General features: G+C 45.6%; 1 protein-coding gene across 4 annotated transcripts; it reads right to left on the reverse strand.

Annotated features, from left to right (window-relative positions):
- Positions 1-684: 684 nt before the first annotated feature.
- Positions 685-14,095, reverse strand: MED20 (mediator complex subunit 20). 4 transcript variants are annotated; one of them, XM_030561463.1, is made up of 5 exons: positions 13,870-14,095; positions 13,494-13,655; positions 8,132-8,286; positions 4,281-4,534; positions 685-2,815 (listed from the first exon to the last, which is right to left on the reverse strand). In XM_030561463.1, the coding sequence occupies exons 3-5, from the start codon at positions 8,274-8,276 to the stop codon at positions 2,600-2,602; spliced, it is 615 nt and encodes a 204-aa protein (XP_030417323.1). In that variant the 5' UTR covers positions 8,277-8,286; positions 13,494-13,655; positions 13,870-14,095; the 3' UTR covers positions 685-2,599. The 4 variants fall into 4 exon arrangements, with proteins under 4 accessions (XP_030417323.1, XP_030417324.1, XP_030417322.1 ...); XM_030561464.1 differs by having other exon boundaries at positions 13,442-13,655; XM_030561462.1 differs by lacking the exon at positions 13,494-13,655 and having other exon boundaries at positions 13,870-14,094.
- Positions 14,096-14,340: the final 245 nt, after the last annotated feature.

Consider the following 14,340-nt stretch of genomic DNA (forward strand, 5'->3'; position numbering starts at 1 on the left):
ATTCCACAGCCTTTTTAAAAAGAAAAATAATAATTAAAAAAAAGCAGGATTGAGAAGATGATCTGTCCAAAGAGCAGAATTTTTTTTTTGGTTAAAGATCCTGGCCACATTCAGAGTAACAATGAGCTAATGGCTGCACTCTGCAAACTTTACTCACAAGACTCTCCCCTGAAGTCAGTGTGAGAGTCAGGATTTAGTCTTGAAGGTGGCAATTTTACAACAAAAAAACTTCAAAAACAGACTCCAAGGAGAGACTGCTAAACTTGAATTAATATGCAAATTAGATACAATTAACTTAGGTTTGAACAGAAACTGGGAATGGTTGGGCCATTACACTAATTGAATCTATTTCCCTATGTTAAGTATCCTCACACCTTCTATGGATCATCTCAATTATCACTTCAAAAGTTTTCTTCTCCTGCTGCTAGCTCATCTCAACTGATTGGCCTCTTACAGTTGGTATGGCTATTCCCACCTTTTCATGTTCTCTGTATGTATAAATAGCTTCTTGCTGTATGTCCCAGACTATGCATCCAATGAAGACGGCTGTAACCCATGAAAGCTTATGCCCAAATAAATTTGTTAGTCTCTAAGGTGCCACAAGTGCTCCTTTTCGAGGATTTAGTGAGTAACGTGCCTTTGAGTTGCAAGACCAGACCCCAAACTATCTCCCCAGGCTTCCAATATGTTCAAATTGCTTATTTATTTAAATACTGTTTGTTGCAAATCATTTAAGCAGGGCTTACAAGCCCCCACTGCCATGTTATTTAACGTATTCAGTTAAATAATTTAAAAATGCCCATATGACAAACTCTAGGTGCTGTAACAATTAATTACACTTACAGGCATAAAGGATGCCCCCCCCTTCAGCAAGAAAACGAAACAAACATAAACAAAACCATCATATATAAATAATGAATCAATCAACTCAGTCAACTAGTAAATCAAAGCAACAGAACAGCTTGTCTCTCTCCAATCCTCCAGAAACACATCTTCAACCTTCTTCCCCAGACCCTGTCCGATTGCAGCTTGCCTGGAAGATCAGGTTTATTTAGGTCCAAGACTTCTGTTTTGCCCAGTTTATTTTTTAGACACAAGGCTGCAGTGCAAGTTCCATCTATGGGCTGGGGATGCACAACACGTTTTTTAAAGAAGCCATGCACTGGTCCCTCAGGTTACTTGCTCAAACTGGTGTGACGTAAGGCATGAGTTAAGGACTGACAACCCTGCAAAGCCTCTGGGCATGGAACTCCCACTGACCTCAATGGGAGTTCAGCAGGAGGAGTGGCTGCAGGGCCAGGATAGTTTTGCTCATTTGAAAGACGCAGAATTCTGAAATTAAGCTGAGAAGATCTTTGCCTAGCAGCTATTTACTTGGGAAGTTTCTTGGGAGGGAAGGCGTTTCAGGGGAAGCGACACAAAAGTCTTGCAGCTGCAGAACCGAGGTAAACAGCCAAGCTGCTATCTATTTAGCAAACAACACAAACTACAGAAAAATATAAAGAGGAGAGAGGAAATTTACATTCCCCAGGCAGGCAGCTCCTCAGTGTTTAGAGCCAAGGGCACAGATGGCTTAAAGGAAAGGAATTTCCCTAGCTTTCCATTCAAATAAGTAAATCATTGCTGTATGATATTCAAGCCCTGTTGGAAATCTACAATCTGCCGCTTGCAAACCCTTACTCACCTTAATAGTCCCACTGAAGTCAATGGGACTTCACAGGTGAGTAGAGATTTAAAGCAAAGAGACCTCCATCAGTTTTATCAGTTCCCTTTCTAATCATGAGATAGGGTGGCAGATACTTTGTTTCAACAGATGAAAAGAATCCTTTAGGAAGGCCAGACTCCATTTGTATCGTTGGAGAGCCAGAAGGTTTTAATCCGCCCATCAGCGATCAAAGATGATGGCAAGTTAAGAACATAACCACAAGGGGACAGCAAAGAATTGAGAGAGATTTTTGGTCACAAAAGGAAATTATTTTCCATTTAGGGTGTAAAGCCCCTCAAAAAAATCAAAATCATAGCATCATAGCTAAGAAATAACTTCTGCACTAGAGAAAAATTAAAGAAATTTGTTAACACATACACACACACACACGCGCGCGCACACACCCCTTGCTGGATAAAAAGACTCTACATCCTTATATGAAAATAAGCCTTTTTTAATTATTATTAAAGTGGTACCAAAATGTTTCCATACGAAGATCCCCAAAACCCACATTCATCAGCCTGCCGCTACGGAAAATGAGGGACAATAAAACCCTGCCTGTATGCGCACGTAGCTGGATTTTCTACTTTTATCCTTCTGCAGAAGAACATTTACCACCAGAATCAAGCATTACTGTTGCACTGAGACACATCAGCGCCAATGGGCTAACCACTGAATAAGGGATGAAACACACTCTATATTTGAGCCCAAGCTTGGAGGTAGGAAAAACTGATTCTACCCCTGCTATATGGAGATGAATTTCTCTAGGGGGAAGACGTCTTTAGGACATTACTGAGCAAAGGGCTGGGATTCCTGATCCATGAGGACAATCGGAAAAAAAGAGGACATTGTCACTTTAAAAAGAAAAAAAAAAAAAGTCTTCTGGAGTCTTCTTCATCTGATCCCAGCTACAGGCACCTGCTGCTGTTTGCGGATCTTGTTGAACAGTTCCATGTACTGAGCCATTGTGTCACCTGGGCTGTAGATGCTGTCGTGCTTGTTGCTAAACATGGATGGGATTCCAGGAGTGTGATTCCCCATGAAGCTTTGCATGAACTCCATGAGCAGGTTCCAGCAGTCGTTGGCTACCACACATGGGCAGTATTCCACCTGGCAACAGAAACAGGAGCACTGAAGCCCGGAGCAGGGGACGGTAACCACACAGGAGACAATTAACTTTGAACCCTGATACAGAACGCCTCAATCCTTTGGAGACAAAGGGATATACAATCCTTCTCATATATGCAAACTAAAAGGAGATGTTTAATTTTTTTCCTCCTTCACTTATGTGATAAACAATGAGGCGGCACCCTGGAAAACATTCAAGGAACTCACCTGAATTTTTACTTACAAAAGCAATGGGGACCAGGGTAGTAAAAGGTTATCAGAAAGCTGCAGATCCATCATCATTAAGTGACCTAAGTACTCCAGGGCTAGATGGCACAGCAAGAGGTTAATGCACTAGCCATTCACCTCTGCAGACCTTGGTTCAAATGCCACTTTGCCCAGGAGGGACTTGGGTCAGGAATAACAAGGATGTTGCGTGTCAGAAATGAGGTGGATTGTTAGATTGTGTGCTTGTGTAAAAAAGAATCAGACAGGTAGCTGTGGAAATGTCAAAAAGCTGCTACCAACTTCTTCACTGTCACAGGCATTACATTTGCTTATTTAAAAAAAAAAAAAAAAAAAAAAAGCAAAACCATCCCTGTAAGCTGACAAGAATGATGAACTGCAAATGGAGATCTGATAATTATATCCTCTTATGCATGCTGATGAACCTCAGGATTCACCAAACCCAGCTTGCCTTACTCAACAGGGGTACATGTTTTTAATTAAACAAGTTTTCCAAAGTACAAGACAGGCAGCTCAGATTGGGTCCCAAACTCAAGTCTGGTATAAAGCAAGCTTCTGCTAAACCTAAGATCAATAGAAAGGCTGCTATCATTATGGCAACTGTGTTCATTCTACTGAAATATAATAATGTTATTACTTGATCTTTGTTTCTATTGACTAGGAATGTTGAAACACATGTTTAAAGATGTCCAATGATGTGATCAAATATTTGTAAAACAGGATTTAAAAGTGTTTAGAAAGAGAGACAAAAATCTGGCTCCCTTTTTCCACTGCGTCCAAAACAAAAACTACTCATCTTCACTTTCAGAGGTGCTTCCTAGCTTAGCACAGACCCACCTATCCTCTCATACACGCTACTGAGCCTTCAACATATGCCTCTGCTCTGCTAATGATGCCAGTTGTTGTTACCCATTAGTCTTATTTTTCCCTCAAACACCTTTGCACCTTTTCCCATGTCATCTTATACACACTGGAAGATCTCCCCTTTAAGGTCGGCAAAGCCAGGGCATCGTCCCTCAAGCTCACCTCTGTCATGATGCCTACGAAGTACTTGACCATATTTAGGCAGCTGGTGTGCTAGGACTGATGCTCATGACTCTAATCGCAATACTCTTATTGTTAGACAGGAGGAGCACAAGGTCCTTCTGATCCTACGATTCTGTGATTCTATGTTTCACTGAAGTCAATGATACTAGCCACCTCAAGGAACAAACAGCCTTACCTCCACAGATATTCCCCGGGCACTGGGCCCCATGGTAACAGTGCCAACCTTCACCAAGAAGTCACAGTACTGGTACCGCGTACCCCGGCTCTCTATCTTGTTTGCCTTGGCGTTTTGGAAAAAGCCTTTCAGTTTCACCATCAGGACGTCAAAGTTGGCATCTGCTATGAGGCAGGGGCCGTTTTCAAAGAGAGCGAAACAGCTGAGGGGATATTCAGAGTTATGCATCACGTACATCAGCTTGCCAGCCTGCCCTGGAACAAGAGCAATGGTATTTTAACTGTAGAAATGATGCTTCTTCCTTCTTGTGCACTTTCAAGAAGAAACATCTGTTAGAATCAACAAAGACAAGGACAAAAGAAACCCTATTTCAGGATTTCTGTATTCCTCATGAATGTTTAATATGGTTCTGGATGCTGGGTGTTTGGGTTTGTTTTATGATCTAAAAACAAAACATAAAAAAAACCTCAGGCAGGTACATTAACATTTTTGCCATTCCAGAACACATCCTGATCTCTGTATTTCCGGCGCCTACTGAGATGTACAAGGCCAAAACTCAAATTTCTAAACATGTTTTGCACCGATTACTCAAGAGAGCCACTGACTGCTAACTTTACTGCTGGGTTTCCATTTACCAATTCACCCACTGATACATACCTATGTCACCTTGGGAAACGGGATATTTTACTGGGGAAGAGAGGTGGGACCTGTCTACAGAACTGATGATACTTAAATGTCTAATAACGAGAGCGCATACTGGATGCCCTCCACTCTTTGTAACAAGAGAGCCCAACTTGAACAAATTCAATATTTGGAGCCAGGTTTCCTTTAACAGTCCATATGAACGGATCCAAACACTGACCCACCACGATGAATTCTCAGGAACGTTACTCCTTAGGGGCACCGTCAACTCAAAATTTAGGCACTGGGGAAAAACTAAGAATCCTTCCAACCCTTCTACAAAACTGAACACGAATAGGAATTTTTTTTATTTTTTGTTTTGAAATCCCAGCGGAAACATTTTTCAGACCAATAACCTCTGCTCCTGCAGTACACACAACCCAAAACCTGTGGTGCTGAGACAGAAACTGACTAGAGACAAAAGCGACCTTGATTTACACTGCCCAAGATGAGAGAAGGGCAAAATGTAAATAAAGAGCATGAACAGAGATGAGTACATTGAATTTCTAATATTCTTTCTGCTTTAACAATCTACGGGCCAGACTGCAAAAGAGCAGTTATACAAACAGCCCTAGTGAACTCAACCAGTAATTTCTCATGCACAAAAGGGGCTTCCAATGGGGCTCGAAGGCATTATAAATAACATAGGGCTAGATTGTGACTTGCATTGTACATCCCTGCAAGAGATGTTAAAGGAAATGAAGCCTCCCCCTCGCCCATGCAGATCCTGGGTCTGGGCACCTGCTTATTGTACTTGTCCATCCCTGGAGCAGGTGTACAGGCGGATAGGTGGAGTCTAGTCTTAATTCTCATTCATTCACCAGTGCAGCAGAGGGGGTGGGGGTGGGGGTGGGGCGATTACGTGGTATGGTATCATACTCTGCGCTAGCACAAGGCAGCAGCAAATCACTACCACCAAGGCACCATCACAGAAACTGAGACACGGATGTGAAACAGTCACAGTGACTCTGTGCATGTGACTCCGTGCACCCATGCTGAGTTCACTGAAGGCCATCTGAGTGCAGGGGTATGTCCATGCATGGCCAATTGCTGACTGGGGCCTAACGTGCTTTCCGCATAACACATGCATTTTGGAAAAAAAATATCCTGACGATTTAGGGAGCCGCTAAATGAGCATTTACACTCACAGCTGTTGCTATTATACAGCCATACAGTTTAAGGCTAGAAGGGACCACCAAATTATCCTGTCTGACCGCCTGTACATCACAGGCCACCGCACCACCCAGCCACCCACACACCAAGTCCAACAACCAGAATCAGACTCTTAATGAGAGCTTAATGCAAAAAATACCATATCACACAGCCTTTACTTAGCTGTGAAAGGAAGTTCTTTTTTTAAATATGTTACACAGGAAAAATACCCCAAACTATATTTTTGATCACTGTTGATTCATTAGCCAATGGGGCATGCCATCAGCAGAAAGTTCTTTTGGGTATTCAAGGAAAAGTGGACACTTTATAACTGGTTCGCATGGGGCTTTAGAAGGAAGAGCTATGATACTGTGCAGCTGCCTATATAAAGAACTAGCCCTTTGGCAGATTTCTGCAGACATCACAAAAAATATCAAACATCTGTTACTTTTCTTACATGCAAACAGCATGGAAGTGATCAGCAAAATCCAACAGCAGGGCAAAGTTGCAAGAAATACCTTGAGCCAGACAGCCTAGTGTTCACAGAGAACTCTGCACAGGCAACAGTGAAGCCATGCACATTCCCAGACAGAAAAACGGAGGGACAAGCTCACTGCGGACTTCTAGAGACACTTATAGTGAAGAAGTGAGATTTTTTACCCACGAAAGCTTATGCCCAAATAAATCTGTTAGTCTTTAAGGTGCAACCGGACTCTTTGTTATTTTTATAGCGAAGCTGTAACGCAGGGGTAGGCAACCTATGGCACGAGTGCCGAAGGCAGCACGCTAGCTGATTTTCAGTGGCACTCACATGGCCTGGGTCTTGGCTACCAGTCTAGGGGGCTCGGCATTTTAATTTAATTTTAAATGAAGCTTCTTAAACATTTGAAAAACCTTATTTACTTTACATACAATAATAGTTTGTTTATATATGATAGACTTATAGAAAGAGACCTTCTACAAATGTTAGAATGTATTACTGGCACACGAAACCTGAAATCAGAGTGAATAAATGAAGACTCGGCACACCACTTCTGAAAGGTTGCTGACCCCTGCTGTAACGCCATGACAGTTGAAGGTGAGACTAGTTGCTTGAGTTACTTTTTTTAAAGCACTCTGTAGTCTACATGCTCACTCAGATTGTCTTGAAAAAGTGCCGTGTATCGTGAGGAACCAGGGTAGGGGCTAGGAGTCTAAATTTGAAGTTGATTAAAAAGGGTATCCTGAGATACAGCCCCACTTAAAAAGAGTCACGACACCATTCTGTGGTCTCCCTAGGAAAACTGTCCCCCTGTACCACCTCTTCCTCAAAGAAGAAGGGAAATTCTCTACCTAAAATCCTTGTTAATAGTTAAGGTGGACCAGCATTTCCTTGTACCCTTGCAGAATGACAAGTGGAAGGCCAGATTATTACTGTCTGTAACAGCAGGTTTGGGGAGTCACTCAAAGAGGGCAATATGAAGGTTGCAGGACCGGCGAGTATCGTAACTCTGTACTTCCTGGTTTTCAGCAGTTTAAGGTACGAGGCATCACAGGTCAGTCTTAACTCGGTGTTAAGGAAGCTTTTGGGGAGTGAATCATAATCTTTATCGATGCAACATCTTTCATCCAAAGATCACCAAGCGTTTTATTATCAGCAGTCAAGCCACTCAACCCCATGTGAGGTAGGTCAGTATTGTTACGTACATTTTAAACACTGGGAGAATAGAATGCATGGATTCTGAGGACAGAATAAATGCATCTGGTCCCTATTTTATTCTTCTTCCCTACAGTTACCGCCAAGTTATTGCAGTAGTGACACTCTGAATAATTGGAGAAAAGAAGGGGCGGCGGGGGGGAAGCATTAGTGGGATTGAGACTCAACCTCAGAGCTGGCATTAGATGTCCTTGTCAGAAAATGAGAGAGCAATTACTTCCCTGAACTTTACTCAAGTTGAGTTCTACCAACCCCAGCGATCAGCCTTAACGATAGCCACAGGGCGCTTTGATCACTCCATGAAAGGAAGTGAAATGCAGACCTTGGTTGCCCATGGTGGAGGCAGCGGTGTGGTAGGTCTCACAGTCTACACAAAATGTTCCTTGTTTCTCTGCTCCCAGCAGCTCCAATTTCCTTGTTAGGATTTCAACTGTTTGCTGGACACTCTTCCCCTCTGCCACGGGCATCTGAGACACACTGTCATAGAAGACAAAGAAGCAACAGAAAAGATTCAGTAATCGCATACATAGAGTTTTGATAACGAAGTCAGAATCAATTTCAGCCAGTCAATGTACTTATAAAGTCTAGAATAGAGATTAGAAGCCAACATACATGATAGTTATCTGATCTGTAGGGCACTTGCATACTTGACTCGTTCACTTACAAGCCAGAAGAGAGCATTCTGATAGTCTTGTCTGACCTCTTGACTAACACAGGGCAGGGAACCTCACCCCTAATTTTTCTATCAAACCCATATGCTTCTTTTTGAGCTATAGCATTGAGCTAAGACATCCTGCCATTAAAGCTGGGGTTGGCGAACTCTTTGGCCAAAGGGCCACATCTGGGAATAGAAATTGTACGTCAGGCCATGAATGCTCACAAAATGGGGGTTGGGGTGTGGGAGGGGCTGAGGACTCTGGTTGGGGGTGCAGACTCTACGGTGGGACTGGGGATGAGGAGTTTGGGGTGTAGGAAGGTGCTCCGGGCTGGAATCAAGGGGTTCAGAGGGCAGGAGGGGGATCAGGGCTGGGGCAGGGGGGCTGGCTCAGGGGTGCAGGTTCTGGGTGATGCTTACCTCAAGCAGGTCCCAGAAGCAGTGGCATGTCCCTTCTCCGGCTCCTACATGGAGGTGCAGCCAGACGGCTCTGCACGCGGCCCCATGCCCAGAAACTGCCCCTGCAGCTCCCATTGGTCGCAGTTCCCAGCCAAAGGGAGCTGCCGGGGCGGCGCTTAGGGCAGAGGCATGCGAAGCTGGGCCCTGTGGCAGCTCCTACACGTAGGAGCTGGAGGCAGGCCATGCTGCTGCTTCCAGGAGCTGCGTGGAGAGGCTCCTGACCTTGCTGGAGTGGGGCAAGCCCCAGATCCCACTCCTCACCGAGAGCTCAAGGGCCAGGTTAAAATGGCTGGCAGATCCAGCCCACAGGCCATAGTTTGCCCACCCCTGCATTGAAGAGAGGGGTCAGGAGCAGGATTTGAACCCATAGCTCTACAGGGAGGCTGGAACACCCAGGAGAGAACAAGACAAAGCTTTGAATGTGGCCTGTTAGACCACTCAGCCATCCCAACCCAGCTGTGACAGGGGTTTAAGAAAACCCTAAGGCAGGCAGAGCAAGCATAACAGGCATTGGCACCATACTAAGCACCACTGCAATGGGTGCTGGCAAAGTGCCAGGACAGATGGGACACTGTAGAGATAAATTTTCCTTGTCACCCTATAAGCATAAAATAAGCATCACCCAGAAGGTTTTACACAAGGTTTTTGCTCTGTTACACTGGTAGCTCCAGATAGCCTGTGGTCAAACGTGTTCTTGATATCCTTAGAGCTCTCCCTATTTCCCTCTTGAGCAGTATAAAGCCTTGATCTTCTGTTTTTAAATACATGACCTCCATGCCCTTAATGCCCATTGCAATATTTTCCCATTATGTTACATTACCAGCTGCAATATTGACATAGCTTGTTGAAGCCTACCGAGGAGAGGGAAGAGTATCTTCGCAGGCAGACTTGCTCACCTAGTGAGGAGGGCTTTAAACTAGGTTTGCCGAGGGACAGTGATCTAAGCCCTGAGATAAGTGGGATACTAGGAGGAAACACAAGGAGGAGGGTGCAACGGAGGGTGAGCTCCTGATTCATACTGAGAAAGCAGGGTAGTCAGCTAGTTATCTTAGGTGCCTGTACACGAACGCAAGAAGCCTGGGAAACAAGCAGGAAGAATCAGAAGTCCTGGCACAATCAAGGAATTATGATGTGATTGGAATAACAGAGACTTGGTGGGGTAGCTCACATGACTGTCATGGATGGGTATAAACTGTTCACGAAGGACAGGCAGGGGAGGAAAGGTGGAGGAGTTGCACTGTATGCAAGAGAGCAGTATGATTGCTCAGAGCTCCAGTATGAAACTGGAGAAAAGCCTGTGGAGAGACTTTGGGTTAAGTTTAGAAGGGAGAGCAAAAAGGGTGATGTCATGATGGGCGCAGGGCTCGCTCTAGGATTTTTGCTGCCCCAAGCAACAAAAAGAAAAAAAAAAAAAAAGAAAGCTACAACTGTGATCTGCGGCACCCCCGCTGCCAGTTCAGTCTTCGGCGGCAATTTGGTGGCTGGTCCTTCGCTCCCAGAAGGAGTGAGGGACCCGCCGCCGAAGAGCCGGAGGCGCCACCCCTCTCTGTTCGCCAGCCCACGCACTTGCTTGCTGGGCTGGTGCCTGGAGCCAGCCCTGGATGGCTGTGTGCTATAGACCACCGGACCAGGAGGATGAGGTAGATGAGGCTTTCTTTGGACAGTTAACTGAAGTTTCCAGAACACAGGCCCTGGTTCTAATGGGGGACTTCAGTAACCCTGACATCTGCTGGGAGAGCAATACAGCAGTGCACAGACAATCCAGGAAGTTTTTGGCGAGTGTTGGGGACAACTTCTTGGTGCAAGTACTGGAGGAACCAACCAGGGGGCCGTTCTCCTCCTGACCTGCAGCTTACAAACAGGGAAGAATTGGTGGAGGAAGTAGAAGTGGGTGGCAACCTGGGGAGCAATGACCATGAGATGGTTGAGTTCAGGATCCTCACAAAAAGGAAGAAAGGAGAGTAGCAAAATACAGACCCTAGACTTCAGAAAAGCAGACTGTGACTGCCTTAGGGAACTGATGGGCAGGATCCCCTGGAAGGCTAATATGGGAGGGAAAGGAGTCCAGTAAAGCTGGCTGTATTTTAAACAAGCCTTACTGAGGGTGCAGGAACAAACCATCCCGATGTGCAGAAAGAATAGCAAATATGGAAGTGAAATTTTCGGTGAGCTTAAACACAAAAAGGAAGCTTACAAGAAGTGGAAACTTGGACAGATGACTAGGGAGTAGTATAAAAATATTGCTTGAGCATGCAGGGGTGTAATCGGGAAGGCCAAAACACAACTGGAGTTGCAGCTAGCAAAGGATGTGAAGAGTAATAGAAGGGTTTCTACAGGTATGTTAGCACAAGAAAAAGGTCAGGGAAAGTGTGGGACCTTAATGAATGGGGGAGGCAACCTAGTGACAGATGATGTGGAAAAAGCTAATGTACTCAATGCTTTTTTTGCCTGTCTTCACAAACAAGGTTAGCTCTTAGACTGCTGCACTGGGCCACACAGTATGGGGAGGAGGTGAGCAGCCCTCTGTGGTGAAAGAACAGGTTAAGGACTATTTAGAAAAGCTGGACACGCACAAGTCCATGGGTCCAGATCTAATGCATCTGAGGGTGCTGAGAGAGTTGGCTGATGTAATTGCAGGGCCGTTGGCCATTATCTTTGAAAACTTGTGGAGATCGGGGGAGGTCCCAAACAACTGGAAAAAGGCAAATATAGTGCCCATATTTAAAAAAGGGAAGAAGGAGAACCTGGGGAACTATAAACCGATCAACCTCACCTCAGTCACTGTAAAAATCATGGAGTGGGTCTGCAAGGAATCCATTTTGAGGCACTTGGAGGAGAGGAAGGTGATCAGGAACAGTCAACATGGATTCACCAAGGGCAAGTCATGCCTGACCAACCTGATTGCCTTCTATGATGAGATACCTGGCTCTGTGGATATGGGGAAAGCAGTATACGTGATATATCTTGACTTCAGCAAAGCTTCTGATACGGTCTCCCACAGTATTCTTGCCAGCAAGTTAAAAAAGTACGGATTGGATGAATGGACTATAAGGTGGATAGAAAGCTGGCTAGATTGTCGGGCTCAACGGGTAGTGATCAATGGCTCAATGTCTAGTTGGCAGATGGTATCAAGCAGAGTGCCCCAGGGGTCGTGCCCTGGGGCCAGTTTTGATCAACATTTATTAATGATCTGGCTAATGGGATGGATTGCACCTCCAGCAAGTTTGCAGATGACACTAAGCTGCGGGGAGAGGTAGATATTCTGGAGGGTGGGGATAGGGTCCAGAGTGACCTAGACAAATTGGAGGACTGAGCCAAAAGAAATCTGATGAGGTTCAACAAGGACAAGTGCAGAGTCCTGCACTGAGGACAGAAGAATCCCATGCACTGCTACAGACTGAGGACCGACTAGCTAACCAGCAGTTCTGCAGAAAAGGACCTGAGGATTATAGTGGACGAGAAGCTGGATATAAATCAGCAGCGTGCCCTTTTTGCCAAGAAGGCTAACGGCATATTGGGCTGCATTAGTAGGAGCACTGCCAGCAGATTGAGGAAAGTGATTATTCCCCTCTGTTCGGCCCTAGCAAGGCCACATCTGAGGTACTGCGTCCAGTTTTGGGCCCCCCGCTACAGAAAGGGTATGGACAAATTGGAGAGAGTCCAGCAGAGGGCAACAAAAATGATTAGGGGGCTGGGGGAACTGGACTTGTTTAGTTTGCAGAAGAGATGAGTAAGGAGGGATTTGATAGCAGCTTTCAGCTACCTGAAGCGGGGTTCCAAAGAGGATGGAGCTCAGCTGTTCTCAGTGGTGGCAGATGACCGAACAAGGAGTAATGGTCTCAAGTTGCAGTGGGGGAGGTCTAGGTTGGATATTGGGAAAAACTATTTCACTAGGAGGGTGGTGAAGCACTGGAATGGGTTACCAAGGGAGGTGGTGGAATCTCCATCCTTAGAAGTTTTTACAGTCAGGCTTCACAAAATCCTGGCTGGGATGATTTAGTTGGTGTTGGTCCTGCTTTGAGCAGGGAATGGACTAGATGACCTCCTGAGGTCCCTTCCAACCCTAATCTTCTATGATTCTACGATTACAAGCCCAACTAGATCCCTGACTGAACATAACCCAGCCAGCTCCCTCTTTGCATTCCCTGAGCAGCAGCATCTCTTCACACCATACACAGTCAGTCTGTGGAACTCTTTGCCAGAGGATGTTGTAAAGGCCAAGGTTCAAAAAAGAACTAGATAAATTGATACTGCATAAGTCCATCAATGGCTACTAACCAGGATGGGCAGGAATGCAAAACCATGCTCTGAAGTGTCCCCAGCCTCGGCTTGCCAGAAGCTGGGAATGGGCAACACGGGCTGGATCACTTGCTGATTACCTGTTCTGTTCATTCCCTCTGGGGCACCTGGCATTGGCCATTGTCAGAAGACAGGATACTGGGCTAGACGGACTATTGGTTTGATCCAGTATGGCCGCTCTTATGTTCCAAGCCCTCCTAAACAAGGATCCTGCCTCACCCGTATTCTTCTCTGCTGGGTGCCTTCTCCCATTATCCCCACCGGGACTCACGTGACGATAACCAAGCGGGTGGTGCGGCAGCGTGCTGCTAGCTTGAACAGTAAGACAGCCCCAGCAGCTCAAACACCAACGAGGAGCACAGGCTGAAGAAGCTGCCACGGTACACTCCCAGCAAGAATCAATGCAGTCTGAATAGGCAGCCGTGAGATCATCCTGCAACAGAGTACCTCCTAAGGAAGTAACCTTTCAGGGCTCGGTGCAAGGAGCTCCCCCTACACCCCACCCCATTGATGGAACCTAACCTGCTGTAACAGAGCTGCTCCTGGCAGACACCAGTCTACAAGCATCATGCAGTCACATTCATTGCAAGTAAATAAAAACCCAACCACCGGCATGCTTTTTAACCACGCAACATAGAAAGTCCTACCAAGTGACTCCCATGCTTCCTGAAGTCTTCACGTAGGGCTGGACTGGTCCCTACGGAGGAGAAGAAGGCTCAGCTGACACTATGTAGTATTTCCAATATGTTTGCAGCAAGGACTTGTATATGAACGTCTCTCTCTCTCTCCTGGGAAGGAAGCACATTTGCTAACCCAGCAGCCCCTCCCTGTCCTCTACTATCCCAGTGAAACGCAACAAGCAGGAAATGATGTAATCCAAAAGGGCGGATACGAGTTTCAGGCCAGGCACCCTACCTCGCTGTATGTCACGGTGCTACTTACAAAAAGAACAGGAGTACTTGTGGCACCTTAGAGACTAACAAATTCATTTCAGCATGAGCTTTCCTGAGCTACAGCTCACTTCTATCCGAAGTGAGCTGTAGCTCAGGAAAGCTCATGCTGAAATGAATTTGTTAGTCTCTAAGGTGCCACAAGTACTCCTGTTCTTTTTGCAGATA

The sequence above is a fragment of the Gopherus evgoodei genome, chromosome 4 (assembly GCF_007399415.2).
Source record: "Gopherus evgoodei ecotype Sinaloan lineage chromosome 4, rGopEvg1_v1.p, whole genome shotgun sequence".
Classification (NCBI taxonomy): domain Eukaryota; kingdom Metazoa; phylum Chordata; order Testudines; family Testudinidae; genus Gopherus; species Gopherus evgoodei.

Coding starts and splice junctions, on each gene's coding strand:
- MED20 (XM_030561462.1), bottom strand. Junction 4,535..8,131: donor CTCCACCATGGGCAACCAAG/GTCTGCATTTCA, acceptor CTCTTGTTCCAG/GGCAGGCTGGCAAGCTGATG. Junction 2,816..4,280: donor CCCGGGGAATATCTGTGGAG/GTAAGGCTGTTT, acceptor TTCTGTTGCCAG/GTGGAATACTGCCCATGTGT.